The sequence below is a fragment of the Oncorhynchus mykiss genome, chromosome 22, assembly GCF_013265735.2.
Source record: "Oncorhynchus mykiss isolate Arlee chromosome 22, USDA_OmykA_1.1, whole genome shotgun sequence".
NCBI lineage: Eukaryota > Metazoa > Chordata > Actinopteri > Salmoniformes > Salmonidae > Oncorhynchus > Oncorhynchus mykiss.
The window spans coordinates 33,083,535-33,106,619 of NC_048586.1; the positions used below are offsets into that span (position 1 = coordinate 33,083,535).

The 23,085-nt window shown below is 46.2% G+C and overlaps 1 protein-coding gene across 20 annotated transcripts in view; it reads left to right on the forward strand.

Moving 5' to 3' along the window:
• The window catches only part of LOC110501784 (microtubule-associated protein 2), a 176,245-nt gene that overhangs the window by 88,635 nt on the left and 64,525 nt on the right, over nucleotides 1–23,085 (forward strand). For all 20 annotated transcript variants that reach the window (XM_036959146.1, XM_036959147.1, XM_036959150.1 and 17 more), the window contains one exon: nucleotides 19,645–19,889. In XM_036959146.1, the coding sequence (XP_036815041.1) occupies nucleotides 19,685–19,889 (205 nt within the window). In that variant the 5' untranslated portion in view covers nucleotides 19,645–19,684. The remainder of the gene's footprint in view (nucleotides 1–19,644; nucleotides 19,890–23,085) is intronic.

Below are 23,085 nucleotides of genomic sequence, written 5' to 3' on the forward strand. Positions count from 1 at the left end.
CAAGGAACTGCTGTGTCACTGTTTTATCCTCTTTTCACTCACACTTGTAGAGCTCAGCATAGAACTCTACTGCCCCCTTTCTAATTTCACTTGGGATAGTGAGCTCCTGTCCAACAGCTGATTTGAGGCAATGAATAATTCTTCTTTGTCCATTCTTTTTCTCTAAACCAAAGAAAAATTTGGATGAGGCATCCATTTCAGGGATTCCCTGAAACTTACTTCTCACCAATGTCCCCTGTGCTCTGATACCCAGCAGGTCTGAGTTTTTCCTCTTGAGCGCCTGAATATGGCCTCGATCTCCTGTGGTCTCAACTAACGTCAGGAGTTCCACTATTTCAGACTCTAGGGCATTCATTGAGCTGGTGATATCTCTGGTGACATTCATCGTGCATTGATTACAGAATTGTTGAATCTGGATTTTACCTATATCCCACCACTGTTGAAGAGATACAAAACTGCCCTTTTCAGACCTCCACCTCTCCCAGAAATAAACTGAAACATTTCCTGAGGTGAGCATCAATCAATAAAGTTATGTTAAAATGCCAGTATGTACTTTTGGGTTTTACAGTGTTAATGTACACCATCTCTGTTACTAAACAATGATCAGAAAATCCCACTGGGGTTATCACACTTGATTTACAGACCTGAGATTGATGCTCAAAACCTATCTAACCTGGCCAGAGAGATGGTGTTCTCTCTCACATTAGCCCATGTGTACTGTCTCGTGCCTCCATTTTTACTCCGCCAAATATCACATAGTTCATGTGTTACAATAAGGCATTTTTAAAAAGTCCTTGAGGCTATATGAGGTTCTTTGTGATTTCTATCCAAACCACTGACTGTACAGTTCAAATCCCCAGCAAGTATTACATAATCCTCACTATTACATTTCTCAATTGTATTTGATAATATCTCTGAAAAACATACCCTCTCATCTGCCACTACTGGGGCATATGCATTTATTAACCTCCCCTCAACTAGCTCCTCAACCTCATATGACAATAGCAAAAAACCTTTTGAGGACAGGATGGCCACACACCCACTTTTTGAGTTTACATGACTACACACCACTGCCCCCCCCCCCCCCCCCACTCCTGTTGCCTTATTACTATGTGTTTCTTGTAGAAAACTTATGTCACTTCCCTTTATTAACTCATAAACCACAGCTCTTTTTCCCCCCATCTCTCGCCCCATTTACGTTTAAAGAAGACATCTCAACTGCTCTGAAAAAAAATACAGAGGAAGAGACAAGACACATCTCTTCACAGATTTAAGGCAGCGACTGAAAACCTTCATTTCCTTTAGAATTGACCTCGCTTGTCACTCTTGTGACCACTTTCTTTGGTCTAGCAATTTCTGGGCTTGTCAAACATCCACCTGTTATTTTTTGCCATTAGAAACTTTGCTGATTCAATAAACTATTCACGTTCATGAAAAAAATCTGTGACATTATAATCCTGCATATATTTATTCCCTTTTGTCAAATTCAGAAATGGACTAACTTTTTCCATCCCATACCTCCCTTTCACCCCATTTCTCTCGTTAATTTGTTGTGACGCAACAGATGCCTCTCTCATCCCCAGAAGAAAACTCCATCTATACAACCTGTTTCTCCTCAACTGATCTATCAATCTCTACCTTCCTCTCAGAATCTGAACCTTCACCACCCCTTATTCTTCCTCTTACTCCTCATAACTTTGAAAACAGCTGCTTCATTTTCCGTTGTTTCACTCTCCTCTTGAACTCTTGAACTCCCATTTCATTCTCCAGCATCCCCTCAGCGACCTCAATCGCAGTCTCACCTACTGCCAGCCCCTCTTTTCCCTGCTCTGCCACAACTTCCACCTTAGCCACATTGCTCTCCTTTCCTATTTCTCCCACCACATCTGCCCACCTTCTCCATTCTCCTGAACCCTTAGCCTGTTCATTCCTTCTCGGTGGTGCTTTAGCTGCACCAGCGCTAGAGCTGCTACCGGGCTCTGAGCTCGTTCTCTGGACAATCACACACCAAGTACCCCTCTCTTCCACACCCAAAGCATTTCACTGATTCAGTAGAAGCGTAGAACACATAATCAAACCCATCAATCTTGAAAGTGAACGCTAAATTCAGTTCGTCAGTATCCTTCTTTAAAATCGTGTGCACTTGTTTCCTATGAGATACGACATGTTTCAGCAATGGTGATCTGCATCCAAAAATAACCTTTTTTATTGTAGAAACAAGTTGTCCATGGCGTCTGTGTCTCCTGTAACACAACACCACTCTCAACTATCGTATTCACCTTTTCAATGGAATCAAAGAATATTACTACAGCGCTATTCATCCATGAGGTTGATTTTATGCTATCATACCCAATGATAGCGCCAACTGCTAAACTACATTCTTCCACCGAACAATCTGTTGCAGGTGGACTCTTCACCCCATGCCGCGGACTAAGTTTTTCAAACTCTACACCTCCACCAGAGGCAATTACAACCAACCCCTCCTGCTGGATGTGCCCTTGAGAGAAACAACCTCAATGATCCCACCACCCCTATACGTGCTTAGTGATAGTGAGACAGTATAACCTTAAAACAACTTAACTAATCAATCAAAATATATATATATAAACTCAGCAAAAAAAATAAATGTCCTCTCACTGTCAACTGCGTTTATTTTCAGCAAACTTAACATGCGTAAATATTTGTATGAACATAAAAAGATTCAACAACTGAGACATAAACTGAACAAGTTCCACAGACATGTGACTAACAGAAATGGAATAATGTGTCCCTGAACAAAGAGTGGGTCAAAATCAAAAGTAACAGTCAGTATCTGGTGTGGCCACCAGCTGCATTAAGTACTGCAGTGCATCTCCTCCTCATGGACTGCACCAGATTTGCCAGTTCTTGCTGTGAGATTGTTACCCCACTCTTCCATCAAGGCACCTGCAAGTTCCCTGACCTTTTTGGGGGGAATGGCCCAAATCGATCCCACTCCAGAGTACAGGCCTCTGTGTAACGCTCATTCCTTCGACGATAAATGCGAATCCGACCATCACCCCTGGTGAGACAAAATCGCTACTCGTCAGTGAAGAACACTTTTTGACAGTCCTGTCTGGTCCAGCGATGGTGGGTTTGTGCCCATAGGCGACATTGTTGCCGGTGATGTCTGGTGAGGATCTGCCTTACAACAGGCCTACAAGCCCTTAGTTCAGCCTCTCTCAGCATACTGCAGACAGTCTGAGCACTGATGGAGGAATTGTGCATTCCTGGTGTAACTCGGGCAGTTGTTGTTGCCATCCTGTACCTGTCCCACAGGTGTGATTTTCGGATGTACTGAGTCTGTGCAGATGTTGTTACATGTGGTCTGCCACTGCGAGGATGATCAGCTGTCCGTCCTGTCTCCCTGTAGTGCTGTCTTAGGCCTCTCACAGTACAGACATTGCAATTTATTGCCCTGGCCAGATCTGCAGTCCTCATGCCTCCTTGCAGCATGGCTAAAGCACATTCACGCAGATGAGCAGTGACCCTGGACATCTTTGTTTTGGTGTTTTTCAGAGTCAGTTGAAATGCCTCTTTAGTGCCCTAACTGTGACCTTAATTGCTTACTGTCTGTAAGCTGTTAGTGTCTTAATGACTGTTCCACAGGTGCATGTTCATGAATTTTTATGGTCCATTGAACAAGCATGGGAAACAGTGTTTAAACCCTTTACAATGAAAATTTGATTTTTATGAATGATCTTTGAACGACAGGGTCCTGAAAAAAGGATGTTTCTTTTTTGGCTGAGTTTATATATTTATACACACATAAACCCAATAGGGTGAAAAGAATTCGAGTCACTCCCATAATCGCTCCTGCTTCCCGACTCTCTCCCAGCATGAGAGAGAGAGAGACTAATGTCCCTCTGTCTCAGTGTCATTATAACACTTCATGTGTTAAACTGTTGGTCATTTGCATAGTTCGAACAAATATTACTGGCTTGGTTTTATGTAACGTAGAGAGAGAGAGAGTGGGGACTCTCAGATGACAGACTCTCTGGCCCTCCAGGTCTGGAAGAGGGGACGTTAGAGGTAGGCAGGGCCCTCCAGAACTGGAAGAGGGGACGTTAGAGGTAGGCAGGGCCCTCCAGAACTGGAAGAGGGGACGTTAGAGGTAGGCAGGGCCCTCCAGAACTGGAAGAGGGGACGTTAGAGGTAGGCAGGGCCCTCCAGAACTGGAAGAGGGGACGTTAGAGGTAGGCAGGGCCCTCCAGAACTGGAAGAGGGGACGTTAGAGGTAGGCAGGGCCCTCCAGAACTGGAAGAGGGGACGTTAGAGGTAGGCAGGGCCCTCCAGATCTGGAAGAGGGGACGTTAGAGGTAGGCAGGGCCCTCCAGATCTGGAAGAGGGGACGTTAGAGGTAGGCAGGGCCCTCCAGATCTGGAAGAGGGGACGTTAGAGGTAGGCAGGGCCCTCCAGATCTGGAAGAGGGGACGTTAGAGGTAGGCAGGGCTCTCCAGGTCTCTGACAGGGGAAATGTGATGGTGCTACAGATACAGGGAGGGGCTCTGTAGTCTTTACTACTGTGGATCACTACTGCTACAGAACAAAAGGGCAGCGTCTCACAAACAGAAGCACCCTTTTATTTATTTATTTTATTTATTTATTTCATTTAACCAGGTAGGCAAGTTGAGAACAAGTTCTCATTTACAATTGCAACCTGGCCAAGATAAAGCAAAGCAGTTCGACACATACAACGACACAGAGTTACACATGGAGTAAAACAAACATACAGTCAATAATACAGTATAAACAAGTCTATATACGATGTGAGCAAATGAGGTGAGGGAGGTAAAGGCAAAAAAAGGCCATGGTGGCAAAGTAAATACAATATAGCAAGTAAAACACTGGAATGGTAGATTTGCAGTGGAAGAATGTGCAAAGTAGAAATAAAAATAAAAATAATGGGACATTTTAAATACAAATAATTTTAGAGCTGTACAGTCTAGCAGCCCCATTTGAGTTTCTTACTACAGTCCAGTAGATCTCATTACTGACCAGCTGACACCATCACCCACTTTAGCTGAATTATTCAACAGAGAATCAGGTCAAAAAGCAGTCAAATCCATTCATTTTATAGAGAACTGTTCACTTAATTTCCAATGGGGATCTTGCATCAATTGGCATAAACAATTTGTTTACTTGTATGTGTGTGGAAATGGTGAAAGAAATAAATCAATGAATCAGTTGCCTCACTGACAGCCTTACTTCACTATCCCCCTCACTGCACACCATCCTAGTGATATGAGCTCCCCATGCCCCCCTATGCTCCCTCTCGCCTCCTCTCTGTGTTCCCTCTCTCCTCTGTTTTCCCTCTCTGTGCTCCCTCTCTCCTATCTGTGCTCCCTCTCTCCTATCTGTGTTCCCTCTCTCCTCTGTTTTCCCTCTCTGTGCTCCCTCTCTCCTATCTGTGCTCCCTCTCTCCTATCTGTGTTCTCTCTCTCCTCTGTTTTCCCTCTCTGTGCTCCCTCTCTCCTATCTGTGTTCCCTCTCTCCTCTGTTTTCCCTCTCTGTGCTCCCTCTCTCCTCTCTGTGTTCCCTCTCTCCTCTGTTTTCCCTCTCTGTGCTCCCTCTCTCCTCTCTGTGCTCCCTCTCTCATCCCTGTGCTCCCTCTCTCATCCCTGTGCTCCCTCTCTGTGCTCCCTCTCTGTGTTCCCTCCCTCTCTCTTTCTGTGCTCCTCCCCTCTCTCTTTCTGTGCTCCCTCCGTCTCTCTTTCTGTGCTCCCTCCGTCTCTCTTTCTGTGCTCCATTTCCTCTCTCTTTCTGTGCTCCATTTCCTCTCTCTTTCTGTGCTCCTTCCCTATCCCTTTCTGTGCTCCCTCTCTGTGCTCCCTCTCTCCTCTCTGTGCTCCCTCTCTGTGCTCCCTCTCTCCCTCTCTGTGTTCCCTCCCTCTCTCTTTCTGCACTCCATTTCCTCTCTCTTTCTGCACTCCATTTCCTCTCCCTTTCTGTGCTCCTTCCCTCTCCCTTTCTGTGCTCCCTCTCTGTGCTCCCTCTCTCCTCTCTGTGCTCCCTCTCTAATCTCTGTGCTCCCTCTCTGTGTTCCCTCCCTCTCTCTTTCTGTGCTCCATTTCCTCTCTCTTTCTGTGCTCCTTCCCTCTCTCTTTCTGTGCTCCCTCTCTCTCTCTCTGCACTCCCTGTCTCCCTCTCTCTCTCTGCGCTCCCTGTCTCCCTCTCTGGGCTCCTTGTCTCCCTCTCTGGGCTCCTTGTCTCCCTCTCTGGGCTCCCTGTCTCTATCTCTGTTCTCCCTGTCTTTCTCTGCGCTCCCTCTCTCTCTCTTTCTGTGCTTCGCCTCTCCCTCTCTGTGCTCCCTGTCTCCTGCAGTGAGCCAACTGTGAGTGGAGAGCCCTGCAATGCAGCAGCCAAGTGACTCACACACGGCACAGAAAGACACATACACAGACACACACTGAGACACACAGGGAGGTAGGGAGGCAGGCATGGAAGGAGGCAGGCATGGAGGCAGACAGGCCCGGAGGGAGGGAGGGAGGCAGGCAGACATGGAGGGCGGCAGGCAGACATGGAGGGAGGCAGGCAGGCATGGAGGCAGGGAGGGATGCAGGCAGGCATGGAGACAGGGAGGGATGCAGGCAGGCATGGAGACAGGGAGGGATGCAGGCAGGCAGGTAGGCAACAGGTGGAGTGGGGTTTCAAACCGGATGAGGAGGAGGAGGAGTAGGAGGAGGAATAAGTGGATGAAGAGGAGGAGAGAGAGGAGAGGAGAGGAGAAAGAAACGACTGAGTAGGAAGATATAGAGGAAGGGGAGGAAAATAAGAAATGTGGGCTACCCTACTTATTAGCTTGTCAGTAGCTTGCCTTGACAGTTGCTGTTCCCAAACTTTTCCGTTCCGGGGACCTCCAAATCACATTCAAAAGCTCTCACGGAGTTGTATAATTAAAAAATATACATCTTGGCTGACAAATTTAGAGTCAGTTTTATCAGTGAATAACCAGGTTTCCATCCAACCATTTAATGAATTATATGACGCATGGAAAAGTCACGACCAGTCTGATGAAAATGTGAAATGCCGGCACAATTTTATAAATGCTGACACACTTGCTCGTGTGACGTGGTGGGATATTTTTGTGTCGCTAAAATGTATTATGGGAGAAATGGCTGTGGAAATGCCTTAATACGCAAATACTGATATAAATACTGATATCCAAGTGAACTTGGAGTCACTTGGAGTCACATATGTTGTGTGGTCCTCCCACTACAACACGGGAAACCATGCAGTTTATTAGGCTACAGATTAAATAAGTTATGATGAACTTCACAGGGTGGTGAATGTGCAAGATGATGAGCTTGATGCTCCTTTCCAATAAAAATTGAGGTGACATGATGATCAATGCATGGCTGCCATTGAAAAAATTGAATACCACCTGCCACAGGTTGAAAACCACTGTTATACAAGAGATATCACTACTAGGCCCGTTGAGACATATTCTCAGAATACCATGCACTATTCAAACTGTTCTCTGTTGCTAAGCAAAATGGGATTTTCAAATACTGGTACATGTACTTTGATTCATGAGAACATCTATATGTAACTGAGCTTAGCTCTAAAACAACAACCAGCCTATGCTAATTTCCACCCTGTCCTGGTCCGTCGGTGCAGTTCTTGCCAGCAGGGGAGAGGTGAAGTGTGTCCCTAATGGTGCCCTGTTCCCAACAGAGAACTACTTTAGGGAGGTAGATGGAACAGCCCATTTTCTATTATCCAGACAGAGAGAGGTTGGTAAAAGACGAGGGATGAGGACAGGTGAGGATGGGTAGCTGTGTCCCATGTGAAATGGACATTTTGTTTCAGTTTCCCCATGCAGCTGTCCTTCCTGCCACCCAGGCTCTGAACATCTCTGTGGGACTGGATGGGGGTGTTGGTCTAGCTCCCCACCCTGCTCTCTCAGCCTACACCCTGGCATCCACCCGGTCCCTGGTCCCCGGTCCCCGCGCCCCCCTATACCCTAACCCACTGTCTGTGTCCCCATGCCCCCCTCCACCATTCCCTGTACCCCCCCACACCCTGCTCCACTGTCAGTGTCCCCCAGCCTCCCTTTTCCCCTACACCCAGTCTGCGTCCCCCAGCCTCCCTTTTCCCCTACACCCAGTCTGTGTCCCCCAGCCTCCCTTTTCCCCTACACCCAGTCTGTGTCCCCCAGCCTCCCTTTTCCTCTACACCCAGTCTGTGTCCCCCAGCCTCCCTTTTCCCCTACACCCAGTCTGTGTCCCCCAGCCTCCCTTTCCCCTTCACCCAGTCTGTGTCCCCCAGCCTCCCTTTTCCCCTACACCCAGTCTGTGTCCCCCAGCCTCCCTTTTCCCCTACACCCAGTCTGTGTCGCCCAGCCTCCCTTTTCCCCTACACCCAGTCTGTGTCCCCCAGCATCCCTTTTCCCCTACACCCAGTCTGTGTCCCCCAGCCTCCCTTTTCCCCTACACCCAGTCTGTGTCCCCCAGCCTCCCTTTCCCCTACACCCAGTCTGTGTCCCCCAGCCTCCCTTTTCCCCTACACCCAGTCTGTGTCCCCCAGCCTCCCTTTCCCCTACACCCAGTCTGTGTCCCCCAGCCTCCCTTTTCCCCTACACCCAGACTTGTGTCCCCCAGCCTCCCTTTTCCCCTACACCCAGTCTGTGTCCCCCAGCCTCCCTTTTCCCTTACACCCAGTCTGTGTCCCCCTGCCTCCCTTTTCCTCTACACCCAGTCTGTGTCCCCCTGCCTGTGCCCCCCCCCCCACACCCTGCCCCCACTGTCAGTGTCCCCCTGCCTCCCTTTTCCTCTACACCCAGTCTGTGTCCTCCTGCCCTGTGCCCCCCCCCTACACCCTGCCCCCTCTGTCAGTGTCCCCCTGCCTCCCTTTTCCTCTACACCCAGTCTGTGTCCTCCTGCCCTGTGCCCCCCCCCCCTACACCCTGCCCCCTCTGTCAGTGTCCCCCTGCCTCCCTTTTCCTCTACACCCAGTCTGTGTCCTCCTGCCTCCCTTTTCCTCTACACCCAGTCTGTGTCCTCCTGCCCTGTGTCCCCCCCCACACCCTGCCCCCTCTGTCAGTGTCCCCCTGCCTCCCTTTTCCCCTGCCCCCCTATTCCCCTACACCCTGTAGCAGTGAGTCATTGGTGATACAGTAACAATTGTAATGTGTGTGGTTGTACTATAAACATTTTGTGCTTTTGCTGGGTTTGAGAATAACACCAGCTAAATATCTTCACATTTGTTTCCTAACGCCCTCATGATCAGAGGGCCAAAAGAGGCAAAATAAATTCTTAAACATATATTTTAGTTGTTTTCATTAAACACACACAGTGATTTAATAGATTACAAAGACTCCATGGTGGTTTTAAATTATGCAATATTGCTCCAGTTGAAGATAAGAGTGTTTATGGCTTTTTATGCACAGTCAGAGAGAGAGAGAGAGTTTATCCCTTCTAGTTATGGAGAGAAAGAGAGCGAGAGCGGAAGAATCGGACGGAGGAGGGTTCGGAGGAAGCCAGGGAGGGATAGATGGAATAGAAAGAGAGAGAGAGATGAGGGACGTCAGAGAGAGAGAGAGAGTGTAATGTTTACTGTACAGGAAGATATGGCAGCAGTTTTATGGGCGCCCAACCAATTGTGCTATTATGTATTATTTTCGCGTTATTTGTAACTTATTTTGTACATAATGTTTCTGCAACCGTATCTTACGCCAGAAAAGAGCTTCTGGATATCAGGACAGCGATCACTCACCTCGGATTAGACTAAGATTTTTTCTTCAACAAACAAGACGCACAAGACATTCTCCAAACACCCGGCAGGGCCGACATCCACGTTATTTGCAAGAGGGAGCGACACAGGTAGAGGTCAAAGAGCCAGATGCCTGGTCAGGACCCGAAAAAGGCGAGTGGGAAAGCTGCCGTTACCGTCAATACTACTCGCCAATGTGCAATCGCCAATCATTGGACAATAAACTAGACGAGGTACGATCACGAATATCCTACCAATGGGACATCAAAAACTGTAATATCCTATGTTTCACTGAATCGTGGCTGAATGACAACATGGATATTCAGCTAGAAGGATATACGCTGCACCGGCAAGATAGAACAGCACACTCCAGTAAGACAAGGGGAGGGGGGCGGTCTGTGCATATTTGTAAACAACAGCTGGTGCACGAAATCTAAGGAAGTCTCTAGATTTTGCTCGCCTGAAGTAGAGTATATTGTGATAAATTGCAGGCCACACTGTCACGGCTGGCTGAAGGACTGGACCAAGGTGCAGCATGGTAAGCGTACATTTTAACTTTATTCAAAAAGGACGCAGACAAAACGAAGAACAAAAAACCAACCGTGAAGCTTTGGGCGATGTGCCCTGAACAACTAGAAAGTTAACTTCCCACAAAACAGGTGGGGAAAAGGGTACCATACTCAATCAGAGACAACGATAGACAGCTGTCCCTTTATTGAGAACCATACCAGGCCAAGACATAGAAATACAAAACATAGAAAAAAGGACAGAATGCCCACCCTAGTCACACCCTGGCCTAACCAAAACAGAGAATAAAAAGCCTCTCTATGGCCACTCTATGGCCAGAGCGTGACACACACTACTTGCCTAGAGATTTTTCAGCTATACTTTTCGTGGCTGTTTATTTACCACCACAGACGGATGCTGGCACTAAGACTGCACTCAGTCAGCTGTATAAGGAAAAAAGCAAACAGGAAACCTCTCACCCAGAGGTGGCGCTCCTAGTGGCCGGAGACTTTAATGCAGGGAAACTTTCCATCAACATGTTAAATGTGCAACCAGAGGGAAAACAATTCTAGATCACCTGTACTCCACACACAGAGATGCGTACGAAGCTCTCCCTCGCCCTCCATTTGGTAAATCCGACCACAACCCTATCCTCCTGATTCCTGCTTACAAGCAAAAATTAAAGCAGGAAGCACCAGTGACTCAGTCTATATAAAAGTGGTCAGACGAAGCAGATGCTAAACTACAGGACTGTTTTGCTATCACAGACTGGAACATGTTCCGAAATCTCCGGATGGCATTGACGAGTACACCACATCAGTCACCGATGTGCTTTAGCAATAAGTGCTTTATCAATAAGTGCATTGAGGACGTTGTCCCCACAGTGACTGTACGTACATACCCCAACCAGAAGCCATGGATTACAGGCAACATTTGCACTTAGCTAAAGGGTAGAGCTGCCGCTTTCAAGGTGCGGGACTCTAACCCGGAAGCTTACAAGAAATCCTGCTGTGCCCTGCGACGAACCATCAAACAGGCAAAGCGTCAATACAGGGCTAAGATTGAATCATACTACACTGACTCCGACGCTCGTCTTATGTGGCAGGGCTTGCAAACTATTACAGACTAAATAGGGAAGCACAGCCGCAAGCTGCCCAGTGACACAAGCCTACTAGACGAGCTAAATCACTACTATACTCGCTTTGAGGCAAGCAACACTGAGGCATGCAGGAGAGCATCAGCTGTTCCAGGCGACTGTGTGATCACGCTCTCCGTAGCCGATGTGAGTAAGACCTTTAATCAGGTCAACATACACAAGGCTGTGGGGCCAGACGGATTACCAGGACGTGTGCTCCGGGCACGTGCTGACCAACTGGCAGGTGTCTTCACTGACATTTTCAACATGTCCCTGATTGAGTCTGTAATACCAAAATGTTTCAAGCAGACCACCATAGTCCCTGTGCCCAAGAACACAAAGGCAACCTGCCTAAATGACTACAGACCTGAAGCACTCACGTCTGTAGCCATGAAGTGCTTTGAAAGGTTGGTAATGGCTCACATCAACATCATTATCTCAGAAACCCTAGACCCACTCCAATGTGCATACCGCCCAAAAAGATCCACAGATGATGCAATCTCTATTGCACTCCACACTGCTCTTTCCCACCTGGACAAAAGGAACACTTATGTGAGAATGCTATTCATTGACTACAGCTCAGTGTTCAACACCATAGTACCCTCAAAGCTCATCACTAAGCTAAGGATCCTGGGACTAAACACCTCCCTCTGCAACTGGATCCTGGACTTCCTGACTGGCCACCCCCAGGTGGTGAGGGTAGGTAGCAACACATTTGCCACGCTGATCCTCAACACTGGAGCTCCTCAGGGGTGCGTGCTCAGTCCCTCCTGTACTCCTTGTTCACCCACGACTGCATGGCCAGGCACGACTCCAACACCATCATTAAGATTGCAGACGATACAACAGTGGTAACAGCCTGATCACCGACAACGATGAGACAGCCTATAGGGAGGAAGTCAGAAACCTGTCCGGGTGGTGCCAGAATAACAACCTATCCCTCAACGTGACCAAGACTAAGGAGATGATTGTGGACTACAGGAAAAAGAGGACCGAGCACGCTCCCATTCTCATCGACAGTGGAGCAGGTTGAGAGCTTCAAGTTCCTTGGTGTCCATATCAACAACAAACTAGAATGATCCAAACAGACCAAGACAGTCGTGAAGAGTGCATGACAAAGCCTATTCCCCCTCAGGAAACTAAAAAGATGTGGCATGGGTCCTGAGATCCTCAAAAGGTTCTACAGCTGCAATGTCGAGAGCATCTTGACTGGCAACTGCCCGGCCTCTGACCGCAACGCACTATAGAGGGTAGTGCGTACGTTCCAGTACATCACTGGGGCTAAGCTGTCTGCCATCCAGGACCTCTACATCAGGCGGTGTCAGAGGAAGGCCCTAAAAATTGTCAAAGACCCCAGCCACCCCAAGTCATAGACTATTCTCCCTACTACCGCATGGCAAGCGGTACCGGAGTGCCACGTCTAGGACAAAAGCCTTCTCAACATTTTTTACCCCCAAAATTTTTACCTCCTCTTCTGACTCCTGAACAGGTAACCAAATGGCTACCCGGACTATTTGAATTGTGTGCCCCGCCCAACCCCTCTTTATGCTGCTGCTACTCTCTGTTTATCATATATGCATAGTCACTTTAACTATACATTCATGTACATACTACCTCAATTGGGCTGACCAACCAGTGCTCCCGCACATTGGCTAACAGGGCTATTTGCATTGTGTTCCACCCACCACCCGCCAACCCCTCGTTTACGCTACTGCTACCCTCTGTTCATCATATATGCATAGTCACTTTAACCATATCTACATGTACATACTACCTCAATCCGCCTGACTAATCGGTGTCTGTATGTAGCCTCGCTACTTTTATAGCCTCGCTACTGTATATAGCCTCGCTACTGTATATAGCCTCGCTACTGTATATAGCCTTGCTACTGTATATAACCTCCTCTACTGTATATAGCCTCCTCTACTGTATATAGCCTCCTCTTCTGTATATAGCCTCGCTACTGTATATAGCCTCCTCTACTGTATATAGCCTCCTCTACTGTATATAGCCTCCTCTACTGTATATAGCCTCCTCTACTGTATATAGCCCCGCTACTGTATATAGCCTCCTCTACTGTATATAGCCTCCTCTACTGTATATAGCCTCCTCTACTGTATATAGCCTCCTCTACTGTATATAGCCTCCTCTACTGTATATAGCCTCCTCTACTGTATATAGCCTCCTCTACTGTAAATAGCCTCCTCTACTGTGTATAGCCTCGCTACTGTATATAGCCTCCTCTACTGTATATAGCCTCCTCTACTGTGTATAGCCTCGCTACTGTATATAGCCTCCTCTACTGTATATAGCCTCCTCTACTGTATATAGCCTCCTCTACTGTATATAGCCTCCTCTACTGTATATAGCCTCCTCTACTGTGTATAGCCTCGCTACTGTATATAGCCTCCTCTACTGTATATAGCCTCCTCTACTGTATATAGCCTCCTCTACTGTGTATAGCCTCGCTACTGTATATAGCCTCCTCTGCTGTATATAGCCTCCTCTACTGTATATAGCCTCCTCTACTGTATATAGCCTCCTCTACTGTGTATAGCCTCGCTACTGTATATAACCTCCTCTACTGTATATAGCCTCCTCTACTGTATATAGCCTCCTCTACTGTGTATAGCCTCGCTACTGTATATAGCCTCCTCTGCTGTATATAGCCTCCTCTACTGTATATAGCCTCCTCTACTGTATATAGCCTCCTCTACTGTATATAGCCTCCTCTACTGTATATAGCCTCCTCTACTGTATATAGCCTCCTCTACTGTATATAGCCTCCTCTACTGTATATAGCCTCCTCTACTGTATATAGCCTCCTCTACTGTATATAGCCTCCTCTACTGTATATAGCCTCCTCTACTGTATATAGCCTCCTCTACTGTATATAGCCTCCTCTACTGTATATAGCCTCCTCTGCTGTATATAGCCTCCTCTACTGTATATAGCCTCCTCTACTGTATATAGCCTCCTCTACTGTATATAGCCTCCTCTACTGTATATAGCCTCCTCTACTGTATATAGCCCCGCTACTGTATATAGCCTCCTCTACTGTATATAGCCTCCTCTACTGTATATAGCCTCCTCTGCTGTATATAGCCTCCTCTACTGTATATAGCCTCCTCTACTGTATATAGCCTCCTCTACTGTATATAGCCTCCTCTACTGTATATAGCCTCCTCTACTGTATATAGCCTCCTCTACTGTATATAGCCTCCTCTACTGTATATAGCCTCCTCTACTGTATATAGCCTCCTCTACTGTATATAGCCCCGCTACTGTATATAGCCTCCTCTACTGTATATAGCCTCCTCTACTGTATATAGCCTCCTCTGCTGTATATAGCCTCCTCTACTGTATATAGCCTCCTCTACTGTATATAGCCTCCTCTACTGTATATAGCCTCCTCTACTGTATATAGCCTCCTCTACTGTGTATAGCCTCGCTACTGTATATAGCCTCCTCTGCTGTATATAGCCTCCTCTACTGTATATAGCCTCCTCTACTGTATATAGCCTCCTCTACTGTATATAGCCTCCTCTACTGTATATAGCCTCCTCTACTGTATATAGCCTCCTCTACTGTATATAGCCTCCTCTACTGTATATAGCCTCCTCTACTGTATATAGCCTCCTCTACTGTGTATAGCCTCCTCTACTGTGTATAGCCTCGCTACTGTATATAGCCTCCTCTACTGTATATAGCCTCCTCTACTGTATATAGCCTCCTCTACTGTATATAGCCTCCTCTACTGTATATAGCCTCCTCTACTGTATATAGCCCCGCTACTGTATATAGCCTCCTCTACTGTATATAGCCTCCTCTACTGTATATAGCCTCCTCTACTGTATATAGCCTCCTCTACTGTATATAGCCTCCTCTACTGTATATAGCCTCCTCTGCTGTATATAGCCTCCTCTACTGTATATAGCCTCCTCTGCTGTATATAGCCTCCTCTACTGTATATAGCCTCCTCTACTGTATATAGCCTCCTCTGCTGTATATAGCCTCCTCTACTGTATATAGCCTCCTCTACTGTATATAGCCTCCTCTACTGTATATAGCCTCCTCTACTGTATATAGCCTCCTCTACTGTATATAGCCTCCTCTGCTGTATATAGCCTCCTCTGCTGTATATAGCCTCCTCTGCTGTATATAGCCTCCTCTACTGTATATAGCCTCCTCTACTGTATATAGCCTCCTCTACTGTATATAGCCTCCTCTACTGTATATAGCCTCCTCTACTGTATATAGCCTCCTCTACTGTATATAGCCTCCTCTGCTGTATATAGCCTCCTCTACTGTATATAGCCTCCTCTGCTGTATATAGCCTCCTCTACTGTATATAGCCTCCTCTACTGTATATAGCCTCCTCTACTGTATATAGCCTCCTCTACTGTATATAGCCTCCTCTGCTGTATATAGCCTCCTCTACTGTATATAGCCTCCTCTGCTGTATATAGCCTCCTCTACTGTATATAGCCTCCTCTGCTGTATATAGCCTCCTCTACTGTATATAGCCTCCTCTACTGTATATAGCCTCCTCTACTGTATATAGCCTCCTCTACTGTATATAGCCTCCTCTGCTGTATATAGCCTCCTCTGCTGTATATAGCCTCCTCTGCTGTATATAGCCTCCTCTGCTGTATATAGCCTCCTCTACTGTATATAGCCTCCTCTGCTGTATATAGCCTCCTCTACTGTATATAGCCTCCTCTACTGTATATAGCCTCCTCTACTGTATATAGCCTCCTCTACTGTATATAGCCTCCTCTACTGTATATAGCCTCCTCTACTGTATATAGCCTCCTCTACTGTATATAGCCTCCTCTACTGTATATAGCCTCCTCTACTGTATATAGCCTCCTCTACTGTATATAGCCTCCTCTACTGTATATAGCCTCCTCTACTGTATATAGCCTCCTCTACTGTATATAGCCTCCTCTACTGTATATAGCCTCCTCTACTGTATATAGCCTCCTCTACTGTATATAGCCTCCTCTACTGTATATAGCCCCCTCTACTGTATATAGCCTCCTCTGCTGTATATAGCCTCCTCTACTGTATATAGCCTCCTCTACTGTATATAGCCTCCTCTACTGTATATAGCCTCCTCTGCTGTATATAGCCTCCTCTACTGTATATAGCCTCCTCTACTGTATATAGCCTCCTCTACTGTATATAGCCTCCTCTACTGTATATAGCCCCGCTACTGTATATAGCCTCCTCTACTGTATATAGCCTCGCTACTGTATATAGCCTCCTCTACTGTATATAGCCTCCTCTACTGTATATAGCCTCCTCTACTGTATATAGCCTCGCTACTGTATATAGCCTCCTCTACTGTATATAGCCTCCTCTACTGTATATAGCCTCCTCTACTGTATATAGCCTCCTCTACTGTATATAGCCTCCTCTACTGTATATAGCCTCCTCTACTGTATATAGCCTCCTCTACTGTATATAGCCTCCTCTACTGTATATAGCCTCCTCTACTGTATATAGCCTCCTCTACTGTATATTGCCTGTCTTTTTACTTTTGTGTTATTTCTTTACCTACCTATTGTTCACCTAATACTTTTTTTGCACTATTGGTTAGAGCCAAAAAGTAAGCATTTCACTGTAAGGTTGTAAACCCGCGCACGTGAATAAAATTTGATTTGATTTGATCTTTTAGTTTGTATTTCATTTTTGTTTATTATCTATTTCACTTGCTTTGGCAATGTAAACATATGTTTCCCATGGAACTAAATCCCCTAAAATTGAATTGTAATTGAAATTGAATTGAGAGAGTGAGGGGGGGGGCTCTCATATGATAGACACTCTGAAGTGGTGACAAAGGGACAGGAAGTCATTGTGGCCATGTTACCCTGCCCCGTGCCCTCTTGTGCCACAACAACCCATCCTGGACAGCAAAATCAAACGTCAGTCTGGCTTGATGACACAGGCTCTGCTGCCTGCAAATGACTGACTGACCGCTCACTCTGCTCCCCACTCCAATTCCTTACCAGTCCTGTAGCCTCTACTCCCTAGCTACTCCTGTATTCAGTGCATTCGGAAAGTATTCAGACCCCTTAACCTTTTCCACATTTTGTTATGGTCCAGCCTTATTCTAAAATGAATTAAATATATGTTTTTCTTCATCAATCTACACACAATACCCCATAATGACAAACAAAAATAGGTTTTTAGATGTTATTGCTAATTTATTAAATATATATAACTGAAATATCACATTTACATAAGTATTCAGACCCTTTACTCAGTACTTTGTTGAAGCACCTTTGGCAGTGATTACAGCCTCAAGTCTTCTTGGGTATGATGCTACAGTACAAGCTTGGCTCACCTTTATTTGGAGTTTCTCCCTTTCTTCTCTGCAAATCCTCTCAAGCTCTATCAGGTTTTTATAGGGATTGTCGCTGCACAGCTATTTTCAGGTCTCTCCAGAGATGTTAGATCGGGTTCAAGTCTGGGCTCTGGCTGGGCCACTAAAGGACATTCAGAGACTTGTCCCGAAGCCCCTCCTGTTGTTCTGTTGGAAGGTGAACCGTCTCTCCAGTCTGAGGTCCTGAGCGCTCTAGAGCAGGTTTTCTTCAAGGATCTCTCTGTACTTTTCTCCGATAGTCTTTCCCTTGATCCTGACCAATCTCACAGTCCCTGCCGCTGAAAAACATCCCCACAGCATGATGCTGCCACCACCATGCTTCACCATAGAGATAGTGCTAGGTTTCCTCCAGACGTGACGTTTGGCATTCAGGCCAAAGATTTCAATCTTGGTTTCATCAGAGCAGGTGCCTTTTGGCAAACTCCAAGCGGGCTGTCATGTGCCTTTTACTGAGGAGTGGCTTCTGTCTGGCCACAACCATAAAGCTCTGATTGGTGGAGTGCTGCAGAGATGGTTATGGTTCTAGAAGGTTCTTCCATCTCCACAGAGGAACTTTGGAGCTCTGTCAGAGTGACAGTCGGGATCTTGGTCACCTCCCTGACCAAGGCTCTTCTACCCTGATTGCTGAGTTTGGCCAGCTCTAGGAAGAGTCTTGGTGGTTCCAAACTTCTTCTATTTAAGAATGATGGAGGTCACTTTGTTCTTGGGGATGTTCAATACTGCAGAAATATTTTGGTACCCTTCCCCAGATCCGTTCCTTGACAATTCTGTCTCGGAGCTCTACGGACAATTTCTTCGACTTCATGGCTTGGTCAATGGAAACAGGATGAGTCTGAGCTCAATTTCAGTCTCATAGCAACGGGTCTGAATACTTATGTAAATAAGGTATTTCTGTTTTTTATTTGTAATACATTTGCCAAATAAAAAACCTGTTTTCGCTTTGTCATTATGGGGTATTTTGTGTAGATTGATGAGGAACATTTTACTTTTAATCAATTTTAGAATACGTCTGTAACGTAACAAAATGTGGAAAAAGTCAAGGGGTCTGAATACTTTCCAAATGCACTGTGAGAGGATTGGATAGGTGGATGCAGACATTTCCACCTAGCCAATCAGATGGCATGATGAAGCTATTACTATAGTGCCTATACTGTATCCAATCGTCTGACATCTGGGGACCATTTGGAATTCAGCATTATTACCTATTTGTTCACTCTCCCCGTGTTGTAAAGCAGGATCAGTCCACTAGAGGGACCCAGCAGAACGCCACTCCCCTCAGATGGTCACACATGCTCTTTCCTTAGCCCTGTGGGGTTTCAGGAATCTGAACTCCAAGCACTCTGTCCTCAGACATATCCCTGTCACAGAGACTCCAATGCTGGCTACAGTCTGGGGCAGTCTGAGTATGCCTGGAAGCCACCAGCACTGCTCAAAAGTGAACTTCGCAGCAGAGATAGAGAGAGACTGTCCTGTGATCTGAAGTCCATAAGCCTGTTCTAACAGTCTGTCGATGTGGGAGGTGATTTGTGATCTGAGGCAGGAGAGTGTGTTGAATGTGAATGATGTCCTTTGTCATTGGGTCTCTTCCACCCCATCAATATTTTCTGTATTCTGTATCCCTGCCAAACTGTTAATAACCATTATGAGCCACCATTTATTATATTAATCTATGACCATCCTCTTCTCCTGCCATAAGCAGAGACCCCCCTGGCCACCACTGACCCCCTCTAATCAATCAGTCAATCAATCAATCAATCACCATATTCTCCTCTTCTCCCAGCCATAAGCAGAGCCCCCCCTGGCCACCACTGACCCCCACTAATCAATCAATCAGTCAATCAATCAATCAATCAATGACCATATTCTCCTCTTCTCCCAGCCATAAGGAGAGACTCCCCTGGTCGCCACTGACCCCCAGCATGGCAGACGGTCGTCAACGTGAAGACACCCCCCCCCAGTGGGATCCGTCGGGGGCACAGGACCCCTCTCCTCCCCCGGCCCATGGGGCTAATGGCTACCCCCCCTCCTACAGGGCGTGCCAGCCAGGGACGGCCCATGGAGCAGCACCACCCTCCTACACCGCCAGAGAGAATGGCTTCAACGGCGACCATGCAGTTACGGCTGGTAAGGACCGCTGATATCTGAGACTCAGGGACAGAGCTTCTATAACTGCTGTCTTGTACCCACATACCAAATCAGTATTGACAAAACTTTTTGTGACTACAATTTAGAGTTGTAGAATTGCGCACAGATGTACAGTACCAGTCAAAAGTTTGCACACACCTACTCATTCAAGGGTTTATTTTTTACTATTTTCTACATTGTAGAATAAACAAATCATAATGTATTTAATATTCTTCAAAGTAGCCATCCTTGGCTTTGATGACAGCTTTGTACACTCTTGACATTCTCTCAACCAGCTTCATGAGGCCTGCTTTTCCAACAGTCTTGAAGGAGTAACCCACATAATGCTGAGCTGCTTTTCCTTCACTCTGCACTCCAACTCATCTCAACTAGGCTGAGGTCAGCTGATTGTGGAGGCCAGGTCAATGTATTTTATTTAACTAGGCAAGTCAGTTAAGATCAAATTCTTGTTTACAATGACAGCCTTGGAACAGTGGGTTAACTGCCTTGTTCAGGGGCAGAACTACAGATTTTTACCTTGTCAGCGCGGGGATTCGATCTAGCAAACTTCACTCTCCTTCTTGGTCAAATATCCCTAACACAGCCTAGAGGTGTGTTTTGGGTCATTGTCCTGTTGAAAAACAAATGACAGTCCCATTTAAGCGTAAACCAAATGGGATGGCGTATTGCTGCAGAATGCTGTGGTAGCCATGCTGGTTAAGTGTGCCTTGCATTTTAAATAAATCACAGACAGTGTCACCAGCAAAGCCCCCCCACACCATCATATCTCCTCCTCCATGCTTCATGGTGGGAACCACTCATGCGGAGATCATCCATTCACCAACTGCGTCTCATAGAGACATGGCAGTGACTCATCAGACCAAAAGACAGATTTCCACCGGTCTATTGTCCATTGCTCATGTTTCTTGGCCCAAGCAAGTCTCTTCTTCTTATTGGTGTCCTTTAGAAGTGATTTCTTTGCAGAAAATTGACCATGAAGGCCTGATTCACGCAGTCTCCTCTGAACAGTTGATGTTGAGATGTGTCTGTTACTTGAACTCTGTGAAGCATTTATTTGGTCTGCAATCTGAGGTGCAGTTAACTCTAATTAACTTATCCTCTGCAGCAGAGGTAACACTGGGTCTTCCTATCCTGTGGAGGTCCTCATGAGAGTCATTTCCGTCATAGCGCTTGATGGTTTTTGCAACTGCACATGAAGAAACTTCTAATGTTCATGTCTTAAAGTAATGATGGACTGTCGTTTCTCTTTGCTTATTAAGCTGTTCTTTCCATAATATGGACTTGGTCTTTTACCAAATAGGGCTATTTTCTTTAAACCACCCCTACCTTGTCACAACACAACTGATTGTCTCAAACACATTAAGAAGGAAAGAAATTCCACAAAATAACTTTTAACAAGGCACACCAGTTAATTTAAATGCATTCCAGGTGACTACCTCATGAAGCTGGTTGAGAGAATGCCAAGAGTGTGCAAAGCTGTCATCAAGGCAATGGGTGGCTAATTGAAAGAATGTCAAATAAAATATATTTTGATTTGTTTAACACTTGTTTTGGTTACTACATGATTCCATATGTGTTATTTCATAGTTTCGATGTCTTCACTATTATTCTAAAATGTAGAAAAGAGTAAAAACAATGACAAACCCTTGAATGAGTAGGTGTGTCCAGAGTTTTGACTGGTACTGTATATATAAACTCAGCAAAAAAATAAACGTCCTCTCACTGTCAACTGCGTTTATTTTCAGAAAACTTAACATATGTAAGTATTTGTATGAACATAACAATATTCAACAACTGAGACATAAACTGAACAAGTTCCACAGACATGTGACTAACAGAAATGGAGTAATGTGGCCCTGAACAAAGGGGGTGGTCAAAGTCAAAAGTAACAGTCAGTATCTGGTGTGGCCACCAGCTGCATTAAGTACTGCAGTGCATCTTCCGCTCATGGACTGCACCAGATTTGCTGGTGAGATGTTACCCCACTCTAGCCTCTGATCACCCTCTGATCCAACAGGTCCCAGACGTGCTCAATGGGATTGAGATCCGGGCTCTTCGCTGGCCATGGCAGAACACTGACATTCCTGTCTTGCAGGAAGTCACGCACAGAACGAGCAGTATGGCTGGTGGCATTGTCATGCTGGAGGGTCATGCCAGGATGAGCCTGCAGGAAGGGTACCACATGAGGGAGGAGGATGTCTTCCCTGTAAAGCACAGCGTTGAGATTGCCTGCAATGACAACCAGCTCAGTCCGATGATGCTGTGATACACCACCCCAGACCATGACGGACCCACCACCTCCAAATCAATCCCGCTCCAGAGTACAAGGCCTCGGTGTAACGCTCATTCCTTCGACGATTAACGCGAATCCGACCATCACCCCTGGTGAGCAAAAAACGTGACTCGTCAGTGAAGAGCACTTTTTGCCAGTCCTCTGGTCCAGCGATGGTGGGTTTGTGCCCACAGGCGACGTTGTTGCCGGTGATGTCTGGTGAGAACCTGCCTTACAACAGACCTACATACCCTCAGTCCAGCCTCTCTCAGCTTATTGCGGACCGTCTGACCACTGATGGAGTGATTGTGCGTTCCTGGTGTAACTTGGGCAGTTGTTTTTGCCAGCCTGTACCTGGTCCGCAGGTGTGATGTTCGGATGTACCGATCCTGTGCAGGTGTTGTTACACGTGGTCTGCACTGCGAGGATTTTTTTATCATATTTTATTTTTTTATTTTCCCTTTATTTAACTAGGCAAGTCAGTTAAGAACAAATTCTTATTTTCAATGACGACCTAGGAACAGTGGGTAACTGCCTTGTTCAGGTCAGCTGTCCATCCTGTCTCCCTATAGCTCTGTCTTAGTCATCTCACAGTATGGACATTGTAACATCTGCCACACCTGGCCACATCTGCAGTCCTCCTTGCAGCACACCTAAGGCACGTTCACGCAGATGAGCAGGGACCCTGGGCATCTTTCTTTTGGTGTTTTTCAGAGTCAGTCGAAAGGCCTCTTTAGTGTCCTAAGTTTTCATAACTGTGACCTTAATTGCCTACCGTCTGTAAGCTGTTAGTGTCTTAACGACCGTTCCACAGGTGCATGTTCATTAATTGTTTATGGCTCATTGAACAAGTATGGGAAACAGTGTTTAAACCCTTTACAATAAAAATCTGTCAAGTTATTT